We start from the raw sequence: 26808 nt of genomic DNA on the forward strand, positions 1-26808 counted from the left end.
GGCCTCTGCTCATGTTCCATTGGCCCGACTTTAGTCATGTGGCTATACCAGCTTCAGAAGAGGCCGGGAACTGTGATCTTTATTCCGAGAGGCTACGTGCCAAGCCAAGAATTGGGGTTTTCATTTCTACGAGTGAGAGTACAGTGTGACTATTGAGAGATAACAGTTTACCTGTCAGTCTACCCATTTATTTAACCTCATATCCATAAGTACACATAAAATAGTAAATAAAAATATCCCCTGTCTCGTGGTAAAATATCGATCCAGGAAGACACAGCAAGAAAATGTCCTGTGTCATCAGCACCTACAGCCCCCATTCCAGAATGTTGCATGTGTCATCTTTCTCAAATAAAAGGAAAATGAAGCTGTCCACATGGACTAGAGAAGGGAGGCAGAGCTGACCCACTTCCCTTCTAGGCTGTGTCTTCAGTTGGGAGTAACCACGAGCTCAGTGTGGGTGGGGGTGTCCAAAGTCACTGGACAGGCCAGAGCTCCACCAGTGGCAGGGGACCCACCCAAGTGCCACCTGCCTGGGGCACCTGACCAAAAGTGTCCTGCCACCCTGAGAGACTCCCATTCCCTTTAGTAAGAACTCGGGGCTGTTTCCAGGGCACAGAACAGTTGCCCCGGAAGGAGCAGCAGAGCGTGTGGCTCGTGCAGCACAAGCTGAGCTGCCGCCTCCGCGGCGAGCCCCCACCTGTGCATGGAGGGCTCTGCGTGTCCTGTGTCTCCATCCCGGATGTCTCCTGCTGCTTCTGAATTTTCACTATTTCCACTCTCGAAAATAGAGAAAGAATAGACTTGAATAAGATTTAGAACACTCAGTGTTTTACTAGACACTGACAGTTTCCTCTTAAAACACCAAAAACACCTCAAAAATGTCCGTCGCCACCACTCACCTGCGCCACAAGCTGGCAGCCTCCCTGGCCTGCTCCGCCTCTAACAGGGGGAATGGGCTGAAGGGAAAAAATGGCAAAGACATTTTTCTGTCTCCTTAAAACTTCCCCCACTCTTCTTAGGAACTGCATTCTGGCCTGCACATCCCTGAGGCAGGTTAAGTGTTTTGTTAAAACTCCCAGGTGGCCGCCAGTCCCCCCAGGTGGGCGGCTGGCAGAGTTCACAGGCTTTGTGTTCGGCTGAGATGGGAGGATTAGAATAGTTAACCGCAGTAATTGCCTGAACCCGAGAGCCCTCTCTTGAAGAGCTCTGAATTTCTGCCTATGTTCGGGAAATTTGGGATTCTGAGTTGAAGGTCTACCATGTTTTCTCCTTTGTCGGCAAAGTAAACTCTCTTTCCTTCCTTCTCAAACCGCTTGTCCTTGTTCTTCTGATTTGGCCTCATGGACCAAAGTGGCCGAGTTTTCAGTAATTCGCCTTCAACCTCTCCGAAGCTTGAGTCTTGAGGTCTGGGAGAAAAACACGTCCCCGCCGGACCTGGCAGACTATGCACAAAACCAAGGAAAGGGAAAAACCTACCCCAGTGGTCTCGAAGCTTCTTTTCATTGATGGCAATGTGAAAAAGCCAACACGGAGAAACCATGTGTTCAGGGCGTCTCAGGGCCATTGAGTCACCTGTGTTGGGTGCTGCAGGGTCCCTGCCACTGCCAGGCAGAACACAGGTTACCTGGTGTCTGTGGTTGACCTCTGCTACCTGCTGCTTGTCTTTGATGTCTTGAATGGTTGTTCTATGGGGTTGATTTGCTTTCATCAGATAATGCACAATACTATGGTTTTAAGTAGTTTGCCATGTTCCCGTTATCCTCACATCTGTATGTTTGCATAATTTATCCATGCATGTAAAATACATTCCCCATGATTCTAAAAGTACAGGTAGATCAAAACTGTTATAATATCGCTTTCTTGTCAATTATTTAATGCCTGCGAGGCTCTGAATGGACATAATTTCCATTCCCATTCTCAGCATTTATCCTAATTTATCCTTCTTTGAGTATCTTTTATCATAAAGCCCTATGCTCCTCATACTAATGTCCTTACTGTATTTCACAGGGCAGTGACAACAGGGTTTATAAAATGCCACAGTCATTTTTGTGGATGTGGTTCCTCCTACAGCTGAAAGCTTTCCTAAGGATTATGGAAATTTTCATCATCCCTAGAAATGTTTGTGTGAATCAAGTCTCCACTCCCTCTGGCCAGCACTGGGGATCAGGAAATGTCTAGTAACTCAACATTATTTAGCCATTTGTAAAAGTGAAGGCACTTTGTTTTTCTTATGTGAATTGTTTCTCTCAGTATGTCTTCTAACCATTTATTTACATTTCTGTATTATTTGGGTCTAAACATTGGACAATACTTAAAAAAAATCCAGTAGGTGTTTCCTGAGATCCTGGTGTTCAGTCTCTGAACTCACTCGGTTTCTTCTGTAGTCAATTTAGCATTTTTGTTGATCTCTGACAGCTTCCTCTGCCTTTCTGCCAGCTGAAGTTGGTTTGTTCTCAGCTCCCTGAGATGGGAAAGAAATGTGCATTATGCAGCAGCCCATGTGGAATTCTGCCTTCTTCTCTCCCAGCTCGTGAAGGCCGGGACTCAAAGTTTCCCTGCCACCTTCCCTAAATGTGCAGACTGACCATCACAATTAGAGGCAGAACTGAAGCCTCCCACTGAGGGACGAAGGGAAATCAAGCTCTGGCCTCTGGCAAGTCCTCTCCAATTCTGAGCTCCTAGTCTTAGCTCTCTACTCTTATTCATTAGTAAAAAGTCAAGGAATATCAAAAGCACCTGTGACATGCACAATGTGCCCTTCTGGGGTCAGTCACCTGCTTGAGATGGCGAGAGTTCGTTTCATTGTCATGTGGAGCCAGACCTGACCAACTCATCACAACTAGACACATCAGGGTGGAGCAGAGCATTGGTACTTGTCTGAGCCCTCCCATGGGGAGACCCCATTCTCAGTCAGAGGCTGAGCCAGGACCCAGACAGTCAGCCTCAGAGAGATTCCTGCAGGACACGGAGTCATCAGTCCTGCAGTTCACTATGGGACATTTCTCTGATTCAGGATTGGAACTCTTATCACCTACCTCTAGGGTAGGGTCCTGGTTGAGGAAAAAGAAAAATCTTAGTGCCAGCTACACGTACTGAACTGAGAATGATCTGAAAGGCTCCATAGTCAGGTGTTACCTTCTACAAACAATTTACAAGTGGAAAACCATCCCGCTTGGTGTTCAGCAGCACAAGGCTGAGTTCATATAAAGTGGAGGTGGAAAAGGGCAAGGACCTCAAAGCTAGACTCGCTGTATTGTTGTCAAACTACTTCATTCATGGTTCTGATTCAAAGGATGTCATTTGACACTTCATTTAATATGGAGGATGCATAAAAGGGAATCAACTCTAGGGAATAGGGACAAAAAGTCTTACTGGAGAAAGTCAATGCATTTGTTTGTGGCCACCCAGGAAATGCCTCAGCAAGTGCTTTCCGAGTGGCTGGAATGCAGTGGGTGCAGTGCCAGGTGCTGTGGACACAAAGGGGAGCAGGGTGCTGTCCCCACCCTAAAGGAGCTCACAGCTTTATGCAAAGGAGCAGCAGCGAGGACATGGCTGCCCCTGCTGTGGACGTGGGAAGAAGTAACAGAGGACCTGAGTGTTGAGGGAAGCTGGGGAAGGGTTCTGCTGTGGAATATGGATGTGAGTGGATCTGCGGTCCCTGACCTCCCCTGAGAACAGTAGGAAACACATGGCTCCATGCATAAGATTTGATGAAATGCATGAAATTCCATGGCTGTACAGACACATGAGGCAAACGGGGAGCAGGAGGCCTAAGGTCAGCCTGGCATTTGGGGCCAATTTCTACTAGTTTCATCAACAACTCCCAGAAGAGATGACTGAGATGCAAAGAACCTGATCACCTTCCACACACATGCACAGGTATAGAAGGGACCTGAGCGGAGTCTGGGGTCTGATAAAACAGGGACCCCACTGAAGTCCGCTGGCTTTGGTTGGGATGCAGAAGAGCTGTGCACTAGGAGTGAAGGCGAACAGGAAGCACGGTGGCCTTTGTTGGGGCTGAGTCAGCAGTGAGTGATCTTACTGCCAACTGGGTTAAATGGACCCAGTGCTGCCAGCAACCCTGACAACCTGCCGGAAGTGACCCCCATCGTCTCTGCAGCAGGATAACATCGTACTAGGTCTCAATTTTTGTCTATATATTTTTTACCCAGTGTCTTGCATTTAATAAAAAATGACTACACATTTCAAAGGACAATACACTGGGATATGATGGAAACCTAAAAGATTATATAAAAGGATCCAGGTAGTGAAGTTAAACAATGTTGGCATCACTACCTCCTGCAGCCCCAAATAAACTACAAAGGAGAGTGCATGAAGAGAAAGAAAAACATGCATTTCACATAAATCAAGGCAGGGTTGACAAGCACAAGGCTTTACCGGCTTAGCCACAAAGGCTGCAAAAACTATTGTAAATGAAACCACAGCTGTCTGTGTTGATCCACACGTCGTTCACACTGTAGACAGCATTGGTATCCGGGAACACGTGAACATCTTACTCTTCTGCTGCAGCTGCTGTTTGTGTGTCTACACTTCATAAAGATTTTCTGCTTTTGTCTTAGGCAATCTGAATTTAGCCTCCCCGTTGCTTGCACATTGTCTTCCAGGTTCTTTTCAATTCCCAGAATGGACAAAACAGGTGTCTTCGTGCGTGTGCAGGAGGACCTGAAAACTCGGCTGGGGTGGAGAAAGGAGGTGAGAATCCTGCAGGCAGGAAGCCCTTCTTCACTTCCCAGGGAAAACTCGTTTCCACTCTCTGGGGACTTCCTCCCCACAAGTAGCATACCTTCCAGGTGACACTTATTAGACCTCCAGGCTCCCGGGTTTGACTCTTCCAATTTGTCCTTTGCGTATCCTGACGTTAAGACAGATGTTGAGAAAAGTCACTTAAGAAGTAATGGCTGCACAACAACGGGAATACACGTAACACTACTGAACTGTGCACTCGAACGAGGTTAGGATGGTTATTATTGTGTGATGAGTATTCTACTGCAGTGAAAAACAATTTTGCAATTAGAAAGGAAGTAATTATGTTCAGTTCTCCGGGTTACGTAATTTGCAGGTGTAAGTTTTTGTCACCTGCTCCTCCTTGCCATTCGGCTGCGCAGTTTCCTTCTGTCCCTGCTTCCTCCAGATTTCATGCTCCCTTCCTTGACACCAGCTTCATTAAGGGGAATTTGAACATAATGCAAAACACTCTCACTAATGACTAAATTCCCAAGGATGAAAATTCCATATTATGAAAAGATCACATGTTATTGTGATCTTTTATGAACTGAAAGATTCTTTTTTTTTTAAGAGACGGGGTCTCACTCTTGCTCAGGCTGGTCTTGAACTCCTGAGCTCAAGGGACCCTCCCCTCTCGGCCTCTCAGAGTGCTAGGATTACAGGCGTGAGCCACCGTACCTGCCCCTAGGCCCTGAAAGATTATCAAAGCTAAGATATATGATGAAAGTCCTGGGCGAACATAGGTCATTTACCTCAGAAATATCAGACATGTTCACTGAAGTAACACACATTCAACCTCTCTGCAGAATGTTCTTTTTCTAGCATCTGCTCGTAGGATAGAAGCAGAACATGCACTAGGATTTCGATAGAAACACTGGGTGATCCGCTGAAAAGATGAAATGGCAACCGCATGTACCCTACCATTACTGCTGTGTTTCATGGGAAATTGGTTGATCTAGTTTGGGGCTAGGCGAAATGTCAAATGCATAAGGAAATGAGGAGCAAAGATACACCATGAGGCATGAGTATTTGGTGGCACCCACCACCTTCCTGCTTACGCGGTGACAGAATGGGTGACTGGATTATGAGGAGAAAGCGAGGAAGGTAGGAAGTTGTTCAGATCAAACAGCTCAAACAGAACTTAATGGGATGGCTTTTCTTAAAGGAATATTTTAAAAATGAAACATTTAAAACTTCCACAAATTCCCGCTGAAAATCCTTTCTTCAGCACTAAGAGGAACAGGGACTGTTCACCTTGGCTAGATGTCCTCCTTCGTGTCTTGTATGTTTCCTCAGTTCGGGGAGTGCTAAATGATGTCCTAATTACCCAGGTCATACAAATAAAATACAGTTCCTGTTTGAGTACAAAAAGTTGTTGTGTTATCTATCAGTAATTCAATTCCAGATTATTGTTCAGAAAGGGGTTCAATCCCCAGATGCCCCCACTTTTACTGTGGGGAACAGCAAGAGAAAATGTAGAGCTCCGTTCACCCAATGGAGCAAAAGGCTCAAAAGCCCAATTGTGGTCACACTTAGCAGCCAACTGCTTACCAAGTTCTCATTATTGACTTTCTGACCTCTCTCAAATTGAAACCTAAGCACATGTAGTTGGAATTATTTCATTTGCAATTTTATCAGTTCCTTCAGATGTTTTGATATGATACTTCAAAAAATTGATCCACCTACAATTATGTGTTAAATTTCTCTTTGGTTTCAGAATGTAAATCAGGCAAAAACAATGGATTCTACCTTAAATTTAAGTGGAGTATGGAAAATAATCATTTACCCCTCTCTTCCTCCCATCTTGAAGCCATTCATTTGATTCATTGATCTACGTAAATATGGAATAAAAAGTCAGAATTCAAAAATACTGGTTACAGTGCTAGAAACACCTATCTTATTGTGCTAGAAACAACTGTTTATAGTGATAGAAACGACCTATCTTATAGTGCTAGAAACAACCAATCTTCAAGCGTCTAACTCCTGAGAGAAAGAAAATGGCACATATATGAAGCTTGCTGTGAATGTGGGCAGTTCATAGAACGTGTGAACTAGGAGGCTCGGTGAAATATAAGGGAGAAAAACAACTATGGGAGGTGGAATGAATTTAAAGTTAAACCAAAGTTGAAAGAGAAGTGATACCTTCTGTTTCCAGATGGTATCCCAAAATATGGCCCTTTCACATACTGAATGCTTTGAATTAAAGGAAATTTGAAGGCCTCCAAAGCAAACCTCAGATTATCAAAACATGTCCTCCTTAGTAGACTCAAAAGAAGCAGAGTAGATCCTTCTTTGCTTGGAGGTCTTCCCGGGGGATGACTCTGCCTCAGTGTGATGGGCGTTCCCCGTCACTGGATGTTCCAGATCCCTCTCTGAGAATGTGGTGCTGCCCATCACAACAAATCTCCTCTCCACCTCTCTCCCCGACCCCTGCCCGGGGCATAAGGGTGTTGTTTTCTAATGGGAGAGTGAAAACTTTCAAACTAGAAACCTATCATTTCTTCGCATTTGGACAATCCTAAAGACTTTAAAGGCCCTTTCTGTTTTGGGTAAATCAATAATCTGCACATGACACATTTTACAAAATAAAGGACAATAACTCCCTCACCTCCTTGTCATGTCACTCCTAGGTATTTCCCCATTTTAATTATCCCAGCAGGGAGCAGCCACGGATTTTCACATCTGTTGGGCTTCTCAGCGCCCCCAACAAACTGGTTGGACATAGAGTCCATAGGGGCAGCTTTGAAGAGCACAAGGAAGGAATGACTCAGAAGTTCCTAAAACTCAACAAACCAGAGAACACAAAGCACAAGTGACAATTCACTTTCAACACACTAGTACTAACGCCAGTGATTCGGTACCACTGTTCCCAGGGCTGCCAAGCTCCCAAATGCGAATGACGGACTCTCAGGGAAACAACTGCACATGGGACAGCACGAAACCTGCAGGAGTTGAGGAGGATCTCACATAGGGCTTCCAGGAGCCAGTCAAACGCCCATGAAGCCTATTGAAAAAGAATTCTTTATGTTTTCTAAAACAACTTTATTGAGATGTAGTCACATACCATGCAATTCCCACCAGTAAATGCTACAATTCAGTGGCTTTTAGTGTATTCCCCAATCCTTCCTGTATGACAGCGCACAGTTACTATGTCCACGTTCCACGTTGTCACCCTTTCCTGTGCTTGGACCAGCCCACCTTGATGTGCACAGGTGTGGGCAGAGCGGCCAGGTTGCTCAGGACACCCTCACTGAGGTCCTTGGTCGGCAGGAAGGACAGAGCTCCCATCATAACCCCCGTGAGGTGCTGTTATGTAAACCACAGTGTGACACAGCCCAACATAAGGGAGAGATGGTCGCGAGTCCGGTGTTTGCCCACCTTCGCGGACAGGTTACAGACGGCAGTGAGTAGGAGGGGCCAGAAGATCAGCCTCTTCACCTCCATGTCCAGGTCCTCTCAGGCCACCCTGAAGTCGCCAGGAGGAGGCGGGGTGGGTCCGGGGCTTGGGGGGACTGATGGGGGCTCAGAATGGGGGTGGGCTGCAATTGGGGAGGCGGTGGGGGAGGGGAGAGTGTGGAGCGGAGGGGGGTGTTGGGCACCCGGGAGGAGGAGGAGGAGAAGGGGGTGTCTGGGGAAGTGTTAGGGTCAAGCCAAGTTCTCGAGGCGTGGGGTGAGGAGGGCTTAGCAACTGGTCCGGGCGAGAGCAGGGCAGCTGAATAGCAGTTTGCGAGGGGCAGGTGAGTGGGACTCTCAGGCTAATTTGGAGGGGCGCAGAGCTCCGCCACCCTCCAAACCTGACTCCCGTGTGGTCCCTGCTCTAGCAACCGGGTGTTTTATACTCCCGGTGCGCAAATCCCCTGCCTGGCCCTGGGGCATCACAGCGGACACCCTCTTGCCACCTCACCTCTTTCTGAGGCCACCCCTCCCCCACCCCTCCCCTCACCAGGTGCTGTCCCAAGGAGGGTCCTCTCTGCAACCTTCGCTGACCTTCTGACCTCCCATCCTCCCCAACCCAGCTCCCCTTTCCCGGCTCCGAGTCCTCGCTGGCTCACACGTGAGTGACGCGGCGGTGCAGCACTACTGGGGACACAAAGGCAGAGGGCGCATGGGGCGGTGGAGGTGGGTGTGCTCTGCCCGGCAAGTGTGGCCACCAGGCCAGGGCTGGTCACCCTGGGCGACCCCCTGCCGTGGCCCCCGGGGCCTCCCCTAGGGCAGGGCAGGTGCCTGGAGCCTGGTGGAGCATTCCTCCTACACCTGTGTCCTGGCTTTGAGTGGGCACTGGGGCCACCCCAGGGTGCATGGCCGGAGGGAGGATCTGGCCCTGGGGGATCGCTGCATCCACAGCACAAAGGCACAGCAGGGCGGGCCGCTGACGTCAGTGTTTTATTACCCGCACCCCCAACCCGAGTGCTCGCCTGCGCCACCCCTAAAGGAACGCAGGACTTGGGGGACAGATAGTAACTGCATTTAGCTTAAATGAACAAAATTACTGGTGTCTTGGTGGTCCCGACACCCTTCCAAAGCAGCCCTCTCGATACCCCCTCCTCCCCACCCCCCACCGTGAGGAGACCGAAGCTGCCAGGAGCTTGCACGGGGCGCACGGTGGGTTCTGGCGCTATTGCCGGCTACATCAAACCGAACTCCTTTCTCCGCAGTTCGCTCCGTCTGATCTTGCCTGTCACCGTTTTGGGCAGCTCCGGGACAAACTCCACCTGGTTGAGGACAAAGCAAATTGGTCGGGGCTCAGTCCTGCTGTCGTTTCCCACCAATTCTCCACCCCTTCCTCGGCGTCTCCACAGTGCCCCCCCCCAGGAGGCCACCATGTGGTGGCCTTAGTGGGGCCCACTGAGTGTTTCAGGTTTAATTCCTGAACCCCGAAGTTGGATGTGGCCATGTGACTGGCTTTGCCCCATAAGAGGGGGGTAGAGGGGAGCGTGTCACCTCTAGGCACAAGCGTTTGGAGCCACTGGACTGGCCACCCTCTCCTCCATCTCTTATAGCACCTGGCAGGTGCCTGAATGGTGGCTGCCCCTGTGCCCTGGTCCCAGGATGAGAGGATGAGAAGCTCAGGTCCCAGGGGAGCCACGGGGGACATGTAGCACCAGAAAGAAAGAAACCTCCATCGTTGTAAACCTCCATTGTTTGGGGCTGTTTGTTACCGCCGGTGACTTCTGCCCCATCCCGACTGGCTCGCACCATCTATGCTACCCCTGTGCATCGGCCCGGCCAACTGCCGGGACATGGACTCTGCTGTCAACCACATGCAGGTCCAGCGCCAGCTCTGCCTCTGAGTGACTGCAACCCCAGGCGACAATCTTTGAGTCTCTGAGCCTCAGTTTCATCTCTGTAAAGTGGGTTGGCTCTACTAGCTCAGGCTGCAGAGAGGATTAAGTGAAGACATCTCAGTGCCCGCAGAGCAGCGAGCCCGGGGCCTGGCACACACAGCACGCGCTCGACCCACGTCAGCCGCGGGGCTTCATTATGAGCAAAGATGCCGAACATTCAGGCAACGCAGCAAAGCATCACGAAGGCGGAAATGCTGACCATTGGCCTACATAGATCCTTTCAGACTTTATTTTTAAGCAGGATAATACTATGGATATTGTTTTCATAACTGTGTTTGTCTCTTATTAATATATTGTTGAGGCATTTTTATCTCAAAAGATCTGCATCATCATTTTAAATTACAGGATAATATTCAATTCAACGGATAATTTGGTAATTTCTCTACTGTTGGACATTTTTGTAGGTTGCACACAGCATTTAGAACAAATGAAGTAGAGTAAAAATAACAATGTTTTGCATGTTGTAAAATAAATATCATTTTGTTAACTTTCATTCATATATACATAAGATATAGATGTGAAATAAATATGTAATGTAGAATATATATCTTACTAGGAATCGTGTTAAAAATAGTTTGGAAGCCGCTGATTTGGATTCCTTTTGCAGATTTTGCAGGATTACAAATGACCTTTTTGAATATGTTTGGGGGCTGTCTGATTTTTTTCTTTAGGGTTAACACACCTGCCGTGATTGCTTTTTTGTGTGTCTGACAAGGGACAGCAGTTGCCATTCAAATAAGTCAACTGCTCCATCCCATCCCCAAGCCAAACCGCTGCTTCTGCGGAGGACAAAGCCAGTGCTGTTGGCTGCCTAAGCTTCCCCCTGCATGGCCACACTATGAGACACGGGGCAGCCGAGCCCCAGGAGCTACTCAGGGACACCAGTCCCATCCATCCGCCCTCGCTCACCTTCCTCGGGTACTTGTATGGGGCCGTCACGGACTTCACGTGCTGCTGCAGCTCCCTGGTGAGCTGGGCTCGATCGTGGGACAGGAACTGCGGGGTCAGGACAATAAATGCCTTCACCACCTGCAGGATGAGAGCAGAGGAGGCTCCTAGTGAGTGACAACCTATGATACAGTTTAATCAGCAAATGTCTGTGGAGTGAGGGGAGAGGCGAGTTGACGTTTGGAGCACACAGCGGTTAAGAATACGTGGGCTTTGGAGAAGGCAAGGACCAGGTTCAGATGCCCGCACTTCCAATTTCCACTCTGTGCCTTGAAAAATGACCTCTCCTTAACCTCAGTTTCCTTCTCTGCGAAATGGGGACAAAAAAAAGATTCCTTCTTCATAGGGTTCCTGTAAAAATTCCATGAGATTATACATGTGAAACATCCAACTAGTTTAAATATTTTATTATCCCCATCATCACTCTCATTTTTACTATTATTGTATATGCATTTCTGTGCCTGGAACCCAGTGGGCATTTAATAATTGTTGAATATTATCTTAAAATTATTAATTATATCCCTATTTAATTGCACAAAGCCTCGCACATAGCAGATGCTCAATAAACACTTATTGAAGCATGCTCTCGTGCCACACTGCTGAGATTTATATTCCAGCTCCATTACTTGTTAGCTGTGTGATGCAGCAATTTTTTTCTTTTTCTTCTTTTTTTTTTTTTGAGACAGAGTCTTGCTTTGTTGCCCAGGCTAGAGTGAGTGCCATGGCGTCAGCCTAGCTCACAGCAACCTCAATCTCCTGGGCTCAAGCGATCCTCCTGCCTCAGCTTCCCGAGTAGCTGGGACTACAGGCATGTGCCACCTGGCATGCCTGACTAATTTTTTCTATATATATTAGTTGGCCAATTAACTTCTTTCTATTTTTTTAGTAGAGACGGGGTCTCGCTCAGGCTGGTTTGGAACTCCTGACCTTGAGCGATCCTCCTGCCTCAGCCTCCCAGAGTGCTAGGATTACAGGCGTGAGCCACCACGCCCGGCCGCAGCAAGTTATTTAACCTCCATATGATTCTCTTTCTTCATCTGTGCAGAGAGGGTAAGGTAAGAGTTCTTGGATTATTGGGTTTTGTGGGAGTTAAATGACTTGGTTATCATCAGAGCCACAGGCAGGGCCGCGCTGCGACCTGCTGACCATATCGTGCAAATGCACCTGCACCCCACGTGCTCTCCCTGCACCCTAGGTCCAAGGCCTGGAAGTCCGCCCCCTGCCCCGCCCCGCGCCGGCCCGCCCAGTGCCCACGTGCAGACACGGCGACCTCGGGGTCCTGCTCACCTCCCCTCGCGTCGGGTCCGGGCTGCTCACCGCGGCTGACTCCGCCACCGCAGGGTGCTCCGCCAACGCGTTCTCCACCTCCGCCGGCCCGATGCGGTACCTGGAGGATTCGCGGTTCTGAGCCAGGCACCGGCCAGGCCTGGGGCGGGCTAAGTCCTCAACTCTCCGGCTTTGGACGGTCACACCTGCCCTTGGCACAGAGGGGGAGGGACATAGCGAGCCACAGACCAGTGACCTGCCTGTGCCATGCACCCCGAATGTGAAGACCTGAACAGCCTGTGCTAAAAACACGGGGCTCAGGTGCTGCCCGAGGAAGGAGGGTGAACAATGGGGCTCCCAGAGCTCGGGGTGCTCGGCCCAAGTGGCTTCCCCGGCAGGACACCTCCGAGAAGCCTCAAACTTTGTCTTTAACATTGGTGAGAATTCTGCATCCTACTGCCCATTGTATCACACTGTGTTTCACTTTATTTTAATTTTTTGGCTTTTATTGTGTATATTTAAGGTGTATAATGTGATTTTTTTAAATCAGCCCACATCATGCTTTGATATAGCATGATATATATATATACACATAGTAAGAGGATTACTATAGTGACTCAAATTAGCATATCCATCATTTCACACAATTACCTTTTTTGTGTTAAGAACACTTAAAATCTACTTTCAACAAATTTCCAGCATTTTATACACACACACAAACGCACACAGGTGTGTATATATATATATATGTATATCAGCATGTTTTAGCAATCAAAAAAATCACTTCAATTTCTCCGAAATATTCAAGAGAAATTGTTACTCTGGTGTAATGGGTCTTTTCTTCTTTCTTTTTTAAAATCACATAGGGGTCAAGGACAAGGGCTCAGAGCCAGAGTAACTCAGTTCAAATCTGGGTTCCACTGTGTACTGTCTTTGAGACCTCAGGCAAATTTCTTCGCTGGTCGGCAGTTTTACCATCAGCGAAATGAGGACAATGATTGCATCTCCTTTCTAGTGTTGAGAGGTGGGTTACATAAGGCACCAAGGAGAGAGTTTCCGCGTAGGAAGTACTGCATAAAGGTTAGCTATTATTATGATGATGCTTCTCCTGTGACATCTCGTGCCACCTTAGAGGAGCACAAACAGAAGAAAATAAGCTCCCCTAACTTATGGGGACCAAAAGAGAGTCTCACTTCCCAATCCTGTTCCCCTTGTCTTTAAATCGCACGATGTCTCTTTATGGTTTCTCTTTCAGACCCTCTTGAATTTCATTTTGATTGATTCTTCTGGACGCAGGGGTCGGGGGAGGGGCACCACAGACATGGCTCTATTCAGAACTGGGCTGAGGGTCCCACCACCAATGCACGAAGGAATGTCTGGGCGAGCAAGATCCCACGAGGCAGGCGAGGGTGACAATAGCCAGCCTGGGGTCAGCCTCCCGTACCCAGAGGCATTGATGATGTCATCGTCTCTCCCCAGGAACCAGATGTAGCCCTCTGCATCCATGGTTGCTCTGTCCCCGGTCTTGTAAAAGTCCCCACACTCCACTTCGGCTGTCTTCTCTGGGTCACCCTGCAAAGAGGACAGAGCCCGTTTGAATGGGCAGTGAATTTTGACACGATAAGCCACAACCTCAAGTTCAGATCTGGGTTTGAACTCTGCCTCTGGTGCTATCTGGTACCAGGGCAAGTTTTGCAACCATTTTGAGTCTATTTTCACTACGTGTAAGCACTCGATGAATGCTACTGCTCAATGAGTGGATGTTATCAAACCAGTTTTAAACAATTTCTAAAAAATAACAACTCACTCCTATGTGGTAATCAGCTAGAATAAAATTCCCATTATAGCATGAAGCTAGTTTATTTTATTCACTGCTATGAGCTCAGCATTCACACAGTGCCTGGGCAGGTGAGAGCAGTCGATACACTGAATGAGTCTTCTTCCCAAAATACTACCTCATTTGATCCTCACAGAAAGCCTATGAGGTTGGTATTATTTTAAGTAAACTTAAATATAGCCTATATTCTTTTTTAAAAAATTTATTAAAACATTTTTTTATTATCTCATATTCTGTGGGTACAAATATTGTTAGGGTTACATATCTTGCCCCTGCCCCCCCTCTCTACCCTGCTATGCCAGAGCTTCAAGTGTGCCCACAGCCTCCAAGTGGTGCGCCCTGCACCCACCATGTAAGTGCGTACCCTTCCCCTCCTCCCCCCTTCCACCTGTCCACCTCCCAATAACAGATATTTTAGACATTTTGGTTATAGTGTGTATCTCTGCCTCTCCTTAAAAAGGGATAGAGGTAATCCCTTCCCCCCTACAATGCTCACCACATCCTTAAGATGTGGGTCTCCCTCCCCCAAATCCCTATTGAACACTACAATTTTTTGGGCACCATAGTTTTAGTTTGTCAGTACCAATTTGATGGCGAGTAGATGTGTAGCCCATTTTCCAGGTCTTGTGTCGTCTCGCTTTCTATTACGGGCTTAAGCTTAATCCAGGATAGCATAAACGGTGCTAGCTCACTAACGTTTCTTAGGATTGAGTGATATTCCATTGTGAGCATATACCACATTTTAGTTATCCACTCATGAATTGACGGGCAATTGGGTAGTTTCCATGAGCGTGCAATAGTGAATTGTGCAGCCATAAACATTCGGGTGCAGATGTCTTTGTAATAGAGTGACTTATGCTCTTTTGGGGAGATGCCCAACAATGCTATTGCAGGGTGGAATGGTATTTCTATTTCTAGCTGTTTGAGGTATCTCCAAATTCTTTTCCACAAAGGTTGCACTAATTTGCAGTCCCACCAGCAGTGTAAGAGTGTTCCTGTCTCTCTGCATCCTCGCCAGCATTTTGTAAACTTAAATATAGCCTATATTCTTAACAACAGGAGGTCACTGGGACCCAAGCCTGAAGGTTCTGAGCCAGTAGTCTTCTGTCTCCCCGACCAGTCGGCCTGTAAGTCCCAGGCGAGTGAGGACGGGGGAGCATGTGGGGACACACGGGGAGCTTTGAGTTTAAGTGAAACAGGCTTCATTGAGTCGGCATGGGTAGAGGAAGGTCTGAAGAAGCCTCAGGTTGCAGAACTCCCTGCAGGGATTCCCGGGGGCCAGGAAGGGAGCAGGAGGGGCCATTACCTCGTAGCACAGGAAGATGCCGACGGGCCTGGTGGGCTTGATCCTGATGCCCATGTTCCCCTCGGTGTTGGGTGGCAGGACGTTGCCCTGGTCGTCGATGATCTGCAGCAAGAGTCCCGCCCATGAATCCTGCTCTGCGGGACTCCCCAGCCCGTCTGCCCCTGCCCCAAGCATTGCCCGGCTCATTCGGGGGGCCCCAGTGGGGACAAATAGGGACAGCGATGAAGGAAAATAGAACTGCCGGGAGCCTTTGAAACCCGCAAATGTGAAACCCAAGTCGAGGGTCTATTTGCTTCACAGCTATGTAGGCATCGCGGATGTGTCTTCAAGCTAGAAAACATGGATCAGGAAAAATGAAAAGCACCCGTTGGTAGAGAGAGCTGCCAGGTGTTCTTTCCTATCCACCGCGTCCGTGCCCATGTCCATGTGGCTCCTAATGGAAGCCTCCATGGTAAATTGCAGGAAAAATTGGGAGAGAGGAGGAACAACCATGGGGCAGGGGGGGCATGGCTGGTGTTGCCCCCTGGTGTCACACGACCACGGCTCCACCCCCCACCCCCCCACCCCCGCTGAGCCCTAACTGCCCCCTGCCGATGCCCTCAGCACGAGACCTGGATGTCGTAGGGCGCAAGGGCCTTCCCCGTGGAACCCAGCTTGATCTTTGTCTCCCGGAGCGTGCTGCAGGCCGGTCCCTAGTCACACACACAACAAGAGAGAATCGGGGTTGGCCAAAGAGTCCAGCTGATCACAAAGCAGCAGGAATCCTATTAGACGCTGCACCAAGGGCGCTGTGGGGAAGCTGGAAGAACTGGACCCTACGCTCAGGGTGCTGACTCAACCCCGTTCAGCAGACAGTTGCTGCCACCAACATGGGCTGGGGCTGTCCTAAGTGTGGGGTCAACAGAGTTCAGTGAGGAGGAAAAGAAAGAAGCAACCGGGTGATCTGGGGCTGTGGGCACGTGACGAGGGGTGGAGTGAGTGCCCACCGTACGCCAGGCGTGTGGCCCTTTGCCCGGGGAAAGCCATGAGTCTATTTATTAATCACCACTATTTTTCAGGGCTGCTGAGCAACGAATGGTAGGAATTCTGCCTCCCCTCCTCCTCCGTGTGTGCTGGGGCTGTTTAGATTGCTTTCTCTGCGGGAGCTGCCCTGTCCCCGTTTGTCCTCTTGATGTGTGTCCCCTTCGTTACAGCTCTCTCGAGTATGGTTCTCTCTACAGGGGGGCGCCTGACCTTCAGACAGATGAGGGTCTTGACTCCATCACACCTAACTCTGAGCCAGTCGACCCATCTTGATCTCCTCCACCGAAGGGGGGTAATTGTAACACTCACCTCCCCGCATGCTTGTAGGGGCATGGGAGGCCCCCCCCCACAAGTGTTCAGGGAATGACTTACTACCAGCTGTTACTCAGGCCCCAGGAAGAGTCTGCTAAAAGATTCTCCTTCTGTAGTAGATTCTCCTCATCCTTCTACTGTAGCCTGCAGGGCATCTTTGCCCGTCTGTTTCCCTCGGTAGATAACGAGCATCCCGGTAGATAACGAGCATCCCAAGACTGGAGATTGTCCCGTTCACCCCTGCACTCCCAGCATCTGGCACCATCCCTACCAAAATCCCCACGAAGGACCACAGTAGCCACAGTGTGAGCGGGTACTACGGGCTGGGTACTGGCCAAAGCTTTGTAGACTTCTTTCCATTTACTTTATAGACACTGGGCAAGATTGGCATTGCAATTCCCACTTTAGCTGAGATGGAGAAGCTCGGATGAGAGCCCTCTGCCTTGTGTTAAAGCCGTGATTGGCAGGGCTGAGACTTGGACCCGGGGCTGAGCTCCTGGGTGAGGAAGTGCTTTCCCCTCTGACATCTCACGGCTCACCCTGGAGGCATGTGACTTGTCGCACAGGTGGGTGGATAGGGGGTGAAAGTGCTTTGAGAAATAAATTATTTGCATCTATTGCTGCAAATAATTGATGCAACGGGACTGGAGTCGTGGGTGCAGCGTGTTCTTGCCCACCCTCCCCCTTGTCCAGATGTAAGCCGAGAGCCATTCAAGCGCAGGCCCAGCATCTCAGCGTTTTTCAGGGCTGCAAAGCAGACCAATTAACTGAATTATTATTATTTTTATGGCAAAGAAATATCAAACAAGTATGTGAATCAGGCCTAAAACGGTCACTCGGTTACAGGGTCTGAGGTGGCAGTCGGCCCTCTGTGAGCTGGAGAGTTAGTGGGGAGGGGGCTCTGTCCAGTATTGGAAATGGATGGGGCCTGTGTTGGAAGACAGACACCCACCCGCACTGTCACTGAGGAGGCCCCTGAGGTTCCGGACATGCCTGATACTCTAAATGCTCCACCCACCTGGCAGCTCGGTGATACTCTGGGATGACACTGTGTGTGTGTGTGTGTGTGTGTGTGTGTGTGGCGTGTACAGAAAGTCTCCGCCCCGATCCACCTTGTTAGCATTCCATAATCAAACCTGTGTGTCGTCCTCCTAAACACTCAGAAACGAACTTTTAGAGCCGCCCCTGCCTGCCGCGCAGCCCTCGGGAGGGATGGTGGAGTGACGGGACCAGCTGGTGTCCATGTTGCAGGACAGAGTGGGCTCCTCTGGGCTAATGATCACAGGAACAATGGCAAAGTGTCCTTAGACACCTCACCCCCCACACACCCTTTTCTTTTTCTAGAGACAGGGTCTCACCCTGTCGATCAGGCTGGGGTGCAGTGGTGCTATCGTAGCTCACTGAAGCCTCCAACTCCTGGGTTCAAGCCCTCCTCTCACCTCACTCTCCCGAGTAGCTGGGACTACCAGCATGCACCACCATGCCCAGCTAACTTTTTACAAAATTTTCTTCCTTTCTGTAGAGATGTTGCCCAGGGTCTGGCTATGTTGCCCAGGTTGGTCTCAAACTCTGGGGCTCAAGTGATTCTCCTGCTTTGGTCTCCCAAAATGCTGGGATTACAGGTGTGAGCTGCAGCCCCCAGTGCTTACACACCTCCACCTTAAACATTTTTATCCAACGGTTTTCAGCACATAGGTCTCTTGATAAGTTGATAAGCTGTGGATTTTCTTTCTGCAAATCAATCTGGGGCAAATGAGCCTAGAACTCTGGAAACTCCCGTTGGTCTCAAGCAAAGCAGTGCACACAGCGGGCCCTCAGCACACCTGTGTTGGTGGTCCTCCAGCACATCTGCAGGGCTCGGTGGCCAAGCACACCCTGACTGGCCAGAAGGGACCTGTCCACCTACCGTTTCTGACTGTCCGTAGATTCCGCAGAGCAGAAGGCCTGTCCGTCTTTTCCACTCCTCGAGCTCCTCGGGCAGCTGGGCCTCCCCACCAGTGTAGCAGTACTCCAGGGTGGGGAACCTGAGACTTGCGGGGAAGGCAAGATGTCAGGCCTGGGACTACAGGCATGCACCACCACGCCCAGCTAACTTTTAAAAAAATTCCCCTCTTTTTTGTCAAGATGGGGTCTGGCTATGTTGCCCAGGCTGGCCTTGGCTCCATAAGTTAAGAGTTCCTAGCTTCTTTGTCCACATCACTCATCTTTCTACTTCCTTGCTTTCTTATCCACCTGACGGTCATTTTACCAGGTGGAGGTCACCCGTTTCCTGTGGGTCCCTGTGAACTCTTCTGGCTCTCTCGGGAGATGGGTGGGTGGTGGCGAGGCTATTGCCTTAAATCTGGGAAGTTTGGATGAAATTTGGATGTTGATGTAACAAGAGACAGAAAAGGGTGTTTGTCAGAACTCATCTTAGGGAAGCATTCTATGGGGCTCAGAGGGATGTTTTCAACAACCCGTAAAGGGGTGAGGGACAAGACCCCAAGGGCACACTAGGGTGATAATAGAACTGCACTTCCTTCTATGGAGGCCGGGGAATGCTAACTGGAGGGCTTTCGTATTAATATTTCTAAATGGGGAATGCACCCTAGGGGTCAGAAATGAACGGTTCAGGACATCAGGGAAGGCCCGAAAGAGTGAGGAGAAGGGAGGAGAAGGGGCGCAGGTAGCAGCCAGGACAGGAGGAATTTCAGAGAGAACAGAAGAATCTGCTGCAAACATTTGCAGTAGTTCGTTGGGTCGTCATGTGACGCAAAGCCTCGCCTGCGTTTTCCCCGTGAGGTTTCCCTAAAGAATCACAAAATAATGATTGGATTCCCTGAAGGTAACGGGGAGTGGTGGGGGTTAGTGATTGAGGTCTGAGAGCCAGATGAAGCCAGCTGGCGTGAGGCTGAGCCCCGACAGCTCTTGGTGATGAGGGAAGAGGCAACATCTGGACCACTTCCCCCCTCATCGCCCTCTCCTGGTCTAGACAGAGTCAATAGTGATGAAGAGGAGGCCAGGGTCATTGAGGGTGTCTTCCTCATTCCTCAGGAGCTTTATCCAAAGTACACAAAGCAGGCAGTATCTCAGGTGGAATTATTCGTTATGCCCTGATGAGATTTTTTTGCTGGATTTAGACAAAGGCCATCGTTTGAGGAATGTTGCAAAATGTGGCTGTAAAATGAGCTTTGAAATACAGGTGGAAACAGAATACAGCCAGACTGAGGCTTCATATGTAAAACCAACTTGGCTGTAATTCAGAGTTAGCTCTGTAAGGGTAATCACTAAACTCTTTGATACTTTAACTCTTAGGTCTAAAACATGTTAGCTGTGATTTTTGAAGTAGTCATGTCAATTTCAGAGTCTCTGAAAGATACGTAAATGTCCATCGGTTTCAAAAGGATGGTTTCAGGTTAGCTACAAATTAACCCCCAAAACACAAGGAAATGCAACAATAAAGCCGTAGTAAGATAACGCATCCATCAGATTGGCAAAAATTGGTATTAAATAATTCTGACAATAACAAGTGTTGGCAAGGATGTGGAACAATGGGAATTCTCTCATCTTGCCAGCGGGGGCATAAATTGGTTTTAGACTTTTAAAAGTAGTGTGGTATTTTGTAGTATCAGTGTGATCTGCAATTCTTCTCCTGGAAAAACTCAAGAGAAATGTGTGCTTATATCCGCACCAGGGTGCATGTACCAGATCTCAATACAGCATTAACCGTCAATAACTGCAAAGTGAAAACTAGCCAAATGTCCATTATTGGTAGGATCGATGTAAAAACTTGTGGTATTTTCATAAAATGGGACGCTATACAGTAATGAAAATTAACTATAGCAATATGCAACATCTTAGAGACAGTGTTCCAGGTATTACAGAATAGTGTACGATTTATACATAAAGTCCAAAAGCATGTAAAATGGAATTTTTTTTTGTTTTGGGATATTGCCTTAGGAGGTAAACAATAAAGGAAAGTAAGGAAGTGAACACCATAGAAATCAAGCGAGTGGATCCCTTAGGGGACATGGGGAGGCATGTGGAAGTCTCTGGGGTGCTGGCAATATTATATCTTTGTGACTTGGGCGAATGCTTACGTGGGCGTTTTCTCTTCAACAATTCATCCATCTGTAAATTTATGTCGTATGTATTTTCCTGTATGTTTGCTATTTCACAATAAAAATGTCTAAAAGAAGAATAATCCCGCTGTGATGTAAGGCTCACTGAGTGTTTCTCTTAGATCTGTGGGTCCTGCTTTAATTAGTTAGACTGGTTAATAATTATCACCATCAACACTTACACACACACACACACACACACACACACACACACACACACACACTCCTCAAAGAACCAGAGGAAAAACAAACCGAGATGCTTCCGATTCCTCAAAATCCTACCCAAAGATTGCTGTTACCGGCCACTTCTACCTACCTGGCGAAATTCTGCTGCAGAATCATTCGGAAGATGGATGGCACCCCCAGGAGTTGGGTGATGGGGTATTTGAACAACGCCTGGAAAATCAAGAGAGAACAAGTTTTATTTTTAACAGTTAAGCTTAAAAAAATACCAGTCTATTATTAGCAGTTTAGTCTTGATCTACTCTCTTGGATAGCCAGGTTATTTATTTGTTAATTCGTTCAATATATGTGTATTGAGCATGAATTTCACACACGGTATGTGTCGGGTACTGCTGGGGGAATACAACAAGAGTGAGATAGTGTTCCAACTCCCATGGAGGGCAGGTTCTAACAGAGGGAATAAAACAGGACTCAATGATCATGCAGAAGTTGGTAGATGTCCTAGGAGAGATTTGAAGAAGGTTCTGTAAGAACACAGCAGAGGGAAATATTCCTTCTGGTTGGGTGGTCCAGGGAGCTCGCTCGATGGAAGAGGTGGCATTTAGTGGGGACATTAGCAAATGGAAACGGTGTGTACAGGTGGAGAAACAGGGTTTGCTCTTCGAGATAGAAGGAAAAACAGGAAACCAAGTCTCAGGAGCTGAAGAAACGTTTCAGGCAAGTCAAATAATATGACTTATTTAGACCCATTGGTGAGGAGCAAGAACTAACTTTAGGAAGGTTGAGGTTGTTTGCAGCCAGATTACTTATTGTTTAAAGAATACATATTCACTATTATCTTTCTGAGTTTCAGATCAGGGTGGAGATACACTAGCAGAGTGAGGAACAGTAAAGTAAAAAAGGGGGCAGAATGTGGGTTTGGGGGGGTCTGCCTGATCTGAATTTAAATTCTCTTGCTTAAATCCTCTGCAATTCTATTTCCTTATCTGTAAAATGGGAATACCTATGTATTCCATGCAGATCTCTGATGAGGTATAATGTGCTTTGCCTCCACTCTCAGACTCTCTCTTCCTGGACCCAATCAGCTTTCGCTCCCTGGCTTCTGCCTCTGCAATATCGCACATTTGTAGCCCCTTTTAAAATTTTAGTTCTACTTTCACTCCTGGCCCAATGCTCCCACCCAAAGGGTGCCTTTCCACATGTCACCTGTATCTAGTCATATCTGTGTCTGTAACCTCCCAAGTCTACAAAGTCTGATCCACAGGTCTGGGGGATGGCCTGGTCATATGCATTTTCTTCCAGGTTACATTTTGATGCAATGACTCTGATTCAATGCCCCACATTTTAAGAAGCCTAGAACTAGGGTTACCTTACCAAGGGTCTTCAAACTTTTTAAACAGGGGGCCAGTTCACTGTCCCTCAGACCATTGGAGAGTGCGGCGCACATTCCACACATGCGCACTGTGGGCCCGGGATGAGCAGGCTGCTAAGCAGGACAGGCAGCGGTGGCAAAAACACCCGGCGGGCCCGATAAATGTCCTCGGCAAGCCGTATGTGGCCCGCGGGCCGTAGTTTGAAGACGCCTGCCTTACACTCATGGGCTTCTTTGCTCAATAAAATATTTCTTAGCAGGGTCTAGCTTTTAGCCTGGAAACATGGGTTTCTTGTGAGAGTTTGTTGATATTGGAAGGTTAGTCTTCTTACCTGTACAATGACCTTAGGGTCAACTTGGGGCACATGATGGATAAAGACTGTAGATCCTGCTGTCCATGGTTCAATCAGGGACCCAGAGAAACTCATAATCCAACCTGGGTCCGACAGGCACCAGAAGACATCAGACATCTTTAGGTCCAGTAATTTCCTGCTAACTCCAAAATGCAGTAACCTCAGCTATGTGATCACAGAAGGATGTAATGAAGGGCTAAGGACTCTAGTTCTCAGCTGGGGACTCACCCCTTTCACCTCAGTGTAGGGTTCATGTGGGGCTCCAGACCATCTCAACCCCTGGTCTCAAAGATATATGATCAAATCACATTCCTGATCACATGCAACTGAAACTGGTTCAATCATACTGCCTCCCTTGAACTGATTCGCCTCCAGTGTTCTCTGTATCTCAGTCACATAGTCACTGTCCCTGAAATTGTCCAAGCCCTGAACCTGGAAGTCAACCTTGACCACCCTCCATCTCTCATGTCTAGCCCTCCTGTGGGGCTAGGGGTGCCCTGCACACTCCTTTCAGTTTTTCCAATGTGGGCTCTCTCACCTCCCGAGATTAGTTCACAAATCTCTGTTCCATGCTCTGGAGCACCACAATCGAGTCCTGGGTGTTTGCGATCTGGCCTGCAGGCCTGTTCTCAGGCCTTCTCTCTCCCCAAGGTCACTCCCTGACTGTGCCAGGGAGAAGCGTGCTGGTCTGGAGGTGCCCATGGAGGGCTCAGGCAGGTTTGATGTCCCTCTGCTTCAGGGTCTACCCTGCTCTGCTGGAGCAGCCAGGTGGGCAGCACAGGGGAGGGCTGACAGTGCTCTCAGCCCACAGTCCTAGCACTCCTTGGTTCGCTGCAGGTCTTTAAGAGGAAAGGTGTGAGCCCCACTCTCTGTGGAAGCCTTGGTGTGTGTGTGGGGGGCAGCAGCTGCTCCTGAGAGCCCCAGCTCAATTGTCCCTAGGGGCACCCGTGCTGGATCATGTGGGAACTGCCATGGCTGCATCAGCAGCTGTGGGCAGAGAAGGGGAGATAGAAAAGACTCTGAGTTGGGGACGGCTGGCACTCTGGTCCCCTTTGTCCATCCTTCCCGAAGGCAGCCCGCCCTGAATGTCCAAGCTCTGGGATCACAGAGATTCCCCAGGATCCACTGGTCCCCTGGGGCCACCACAGTCTGGGCAGGCACTGGGAAACGTCTGAGGGGTATCAGTGACAAGCAAACTGACGGTCTGAATCTCCTTGGGGAGGAAAAGGACACACAATGGGCAGAAAAGGAGCATGGCACCTGCCACCTCAGCCCGGGGCTGTGGTTAGTGGTAGTGACCCCCAAGAGGCTGGCAGTCCAGTGCTCTGTTCTAAAAAAGCTCCCAGTTCACGGGCAGCAAGCAGCTTTTGGGCTCCAACAGTTTGGGAGCCTCGAGTCTGCTAGAGACGTGGAGGAGGAAAAACAAACATCCCACCTGCCCTGTCCACAGGGCTCCAGATTCCTCAGAGGTAATCTCTGCTGAAACTGTACTCCTTCTTGTCCTGCTCTGCAATTTCTCCTCATGGGCTCTTTGGTAGATTCTGGCACTTCTTCCTCAGAATTACACATGGGCGATACTTTTTTTCCATCTAAAACTTTTCCTTCTCTCTGAGATGATCTAGTGACCAATGTCTCCAGGCCGCCATCTTCCTTCCTCTCCCTCCAGGGCTTTTGCTACTGGATTGTTATCATCCGTGCAAATACACACTGCCCACGAGAAGAATTCTCCACCTACCTGTGCTGGTTAATAAGTTAGAAAACACACAGAGCTTGGTTTTTGTCAATATTACTAGTTGGAAAGGAAGAGGGAATCAGATGTTAGAGGAGCAGTCCCCAACTTTTTTGGCACCAAGGACTGGTTTCATGGAAGACAATTTTTCCACAGACTGGCAGGGGGGTTGGTTTCAGGATGATGCAAGGGTAATACATTTACTGTGCAGCCAGGCCTCTCTGCTGATGATCACCTGTGTTTGCAGTCGCTCCCCAGCGCTAGGGCCACCGCCTCAGCTCCACCCCAGATCATCAGGCATTAGATGCTCACGAGGAGCCGCAACCCAGGTCCCTCGCTTGCGCAGGTCACAGTAGGGTTGGTGCTCCTATGAGAATCTAACGCCGCCGCTGATCCGACAGGAGGCGGAGCTCACGCAGTGATGCCAGCGGCTGCAAATGCAGGTGAAGCTTCGCTGGCTTCCCTGCCGCTCAGCCCCTGCTGTGCAGCCTGGTCCCTAACAGGCCACGGACGGGTACCAGTCCTCGGCCTGGGGCTTGGGGACTGCAGATGTAGAGGACTGGTTTAGAATTGATTACATGATTAATCCACAGTTGGAGCCTCAGCCTGCGTGTATTGTTTGTTCTAGGTTGGGGGCCGTGGCTTGGCATAGCTCGGCTCCAGATACTTTCCTGCCCAGCAGTTCATCATTGGGAAGCTCCAAGTCTGATTTGCCCACAGTGGTGGAGAAAAGGGAGTCTTATCACCTCAGGTCACCTTGCTGGAATGTTCTATCTTTTCCCAATAAACTGTGGAGCTGCTGCTGGGAGAATCAAGGCTTGTCATTTGCCTGCTGCTTCACCCACGTGTTCTCCACACCTGTGAGGATGCTCGGGTAGGACCCAAATGAGCCGCCTTTGTTGTTCTGAGGCCTCTGTGAGCAAACATCTAGGATTCCCAGCCTTCCCTTCCCAGACCCTCAGAGGCCTGGACCTCCGAGAGCAGAAGGGAGAAACAGGATGACGTCACTTCTATTTAGGGCTCTTGTCCCACCCCCACCCCCACCCCCACACACGTGCACACACACAGACACCACACACATGCACAGACACACGTGCATGCACACACGTGCACACAGACACCACACATGCACACACAGACACGTCACACACACGTGCACACACACAGACACCACACACACTCACAGACACACGTGCATGCACACACATGCACACAGACACCACACATGCACACACAGACATGTCACACACATGTGCACACACACAGACACCACATATGCACAGACACACATGCATGCACACACATGCACAGACACACCACACACACAGACACCACACATGCACACACACAGACATGTCACACACACGTGCACACACACAGACACATCACACACACGTGCACACACAGATATACCACACACGCACACAGACACACACGTGCGCACACACATCCCTTGTCCCAGATCTAGGGTCTGGCCTCTAAGCGGTGCCTCTCTCCTACCAGGAAGGGAGGGAGGCTCGTAGGGCCAATCCGTGGCTGTGCTTTGCCATCTTGGGGAGGCCCGTGGTCCCGCTGGTGAAGAAGATGACCATCGGGTCCATCGTCTTTGACTTAACACAAGTGTGGTCTGGGCATGCTGATCTGCAAACAGACAAACAGATGCAAGACGAAGGGAGAAAAGTCATGTGTGCTGTTTTTCTCCATCCTCTGGGGAAGCAAAAGAAAGAACTCAAGGCATAGACAGGAAACTGGGAGTTGGCATCACTGGAGGAAAAACGGGATCTCTCAGTGCTAGGCACCAAAGTGACTCTAGGGTGATTCAGACGAGTGGAGTGGCATTTTTCATTTGAAACACTGAGAATATACAGTGAATTGAAGAAAAAATTAACAAACACTTAAATGGCACTTGCAAATTGCTTAAAGCACTTAAAATGCTTTAAGCGATTTACAAATATGACCTCATTCAATCCTCGGAGCAACTCTAGGAGGCAAGTACTCCTCTAATCATGCCCATTTTGCAGATAAGGAAACAGAGGCTCAGGGAGGTTAGCTAACTTGCCTGAAGATGTCTATCTAGCAAGTGGCAGAGCCAAGATTCAAACTCTGTCTGAGCCATAGTCTGTGCTCTTAACCACACTGTTAAGATTATTTTTTTCTACATAAGCTAGTTTTATAGGAATTTAACTCTGTGATCCCACTGAAGAGGGGTGAGGAAAAGAAAGTGAGGAAGAGTGAGAGTTACAGAAACATACATAATCACCATATTTGGTGTACCTTTGCCCTGGCAT

The 26808-nt window shown here is 48.9% G+C and overlaps 1 protein-coding gene across 5 annotated transcripts in view; it reads right to left on the minus strand.

Moving 5' to 3' along the window:
* Window positions 1–9107: 9107 nt before the first annotated feature.
* ACSM1 (acyl-CoA synthetase medium chain family member 1) overlaps window positions 9108–26808 on the minus strand; it is a 34611-nt gene continuing 16910 nt past the window's right edge. For 3 of the 5 annotated variants that reach the window (XM_020281502.2, XM_020281501.2, XM_012736091.3), the window contains 10 exons: window positions 26021–26161; window positions 22771–22930; window positions 21200–21279; window positions 18690–18813; window positions 16060–16140; window positions 15449–15550; window positions 13750–13877; window positions 12327–12426; window positions 11001–11120; window positions 9108–9458 (listed from right to left, as the gene is read on the minus strand). In XM_020281502.2, coding sequence (XP_020137091.2) covers window positions 9372–9458; window positions 11001–11120; window positions 12327–12426; window positions 13750–13877; window positions 15449–15550; window positions 16060–16140; window positions 18690–18813; window positions 21200–21279; window positions 22771–22930; window positions 26021–26161 — 1123 coding nt within the window. In that variant the 3' untranslated portion in view covers window positions 9108–9371. Of the gene's footprint in view, window positions 9459–11000; window positions 11121–12326; window positions 12512–13749; window positions 13878–15448; window positions 15551–16059; window positions 16141–18689; window positions 18814–21199; window positions 21280–22770; window positions 22931–26020; window positions 26162–26808 lie in introns of those variants that run through there. The other 2 variants (XM_075995129.1, XM_020281503.2) reach the window with 2 other exon arrangements.

Source organism: Microcebus murinus, chromosome 19 (genome assembly GCF_040939455.1).
Source record: "Microcebus murinus isolate Inina chromosome 19, M.murinus_Inina_mat1.0, whole genome shotgun sequence".
In the NCBI taxonomy this organism is placed as follows: Eukaryota; Metazoa; Chordata; class Mammalia; order Primates; family Cheirogaleidae; genus Microcebus; species Microcebus murinus.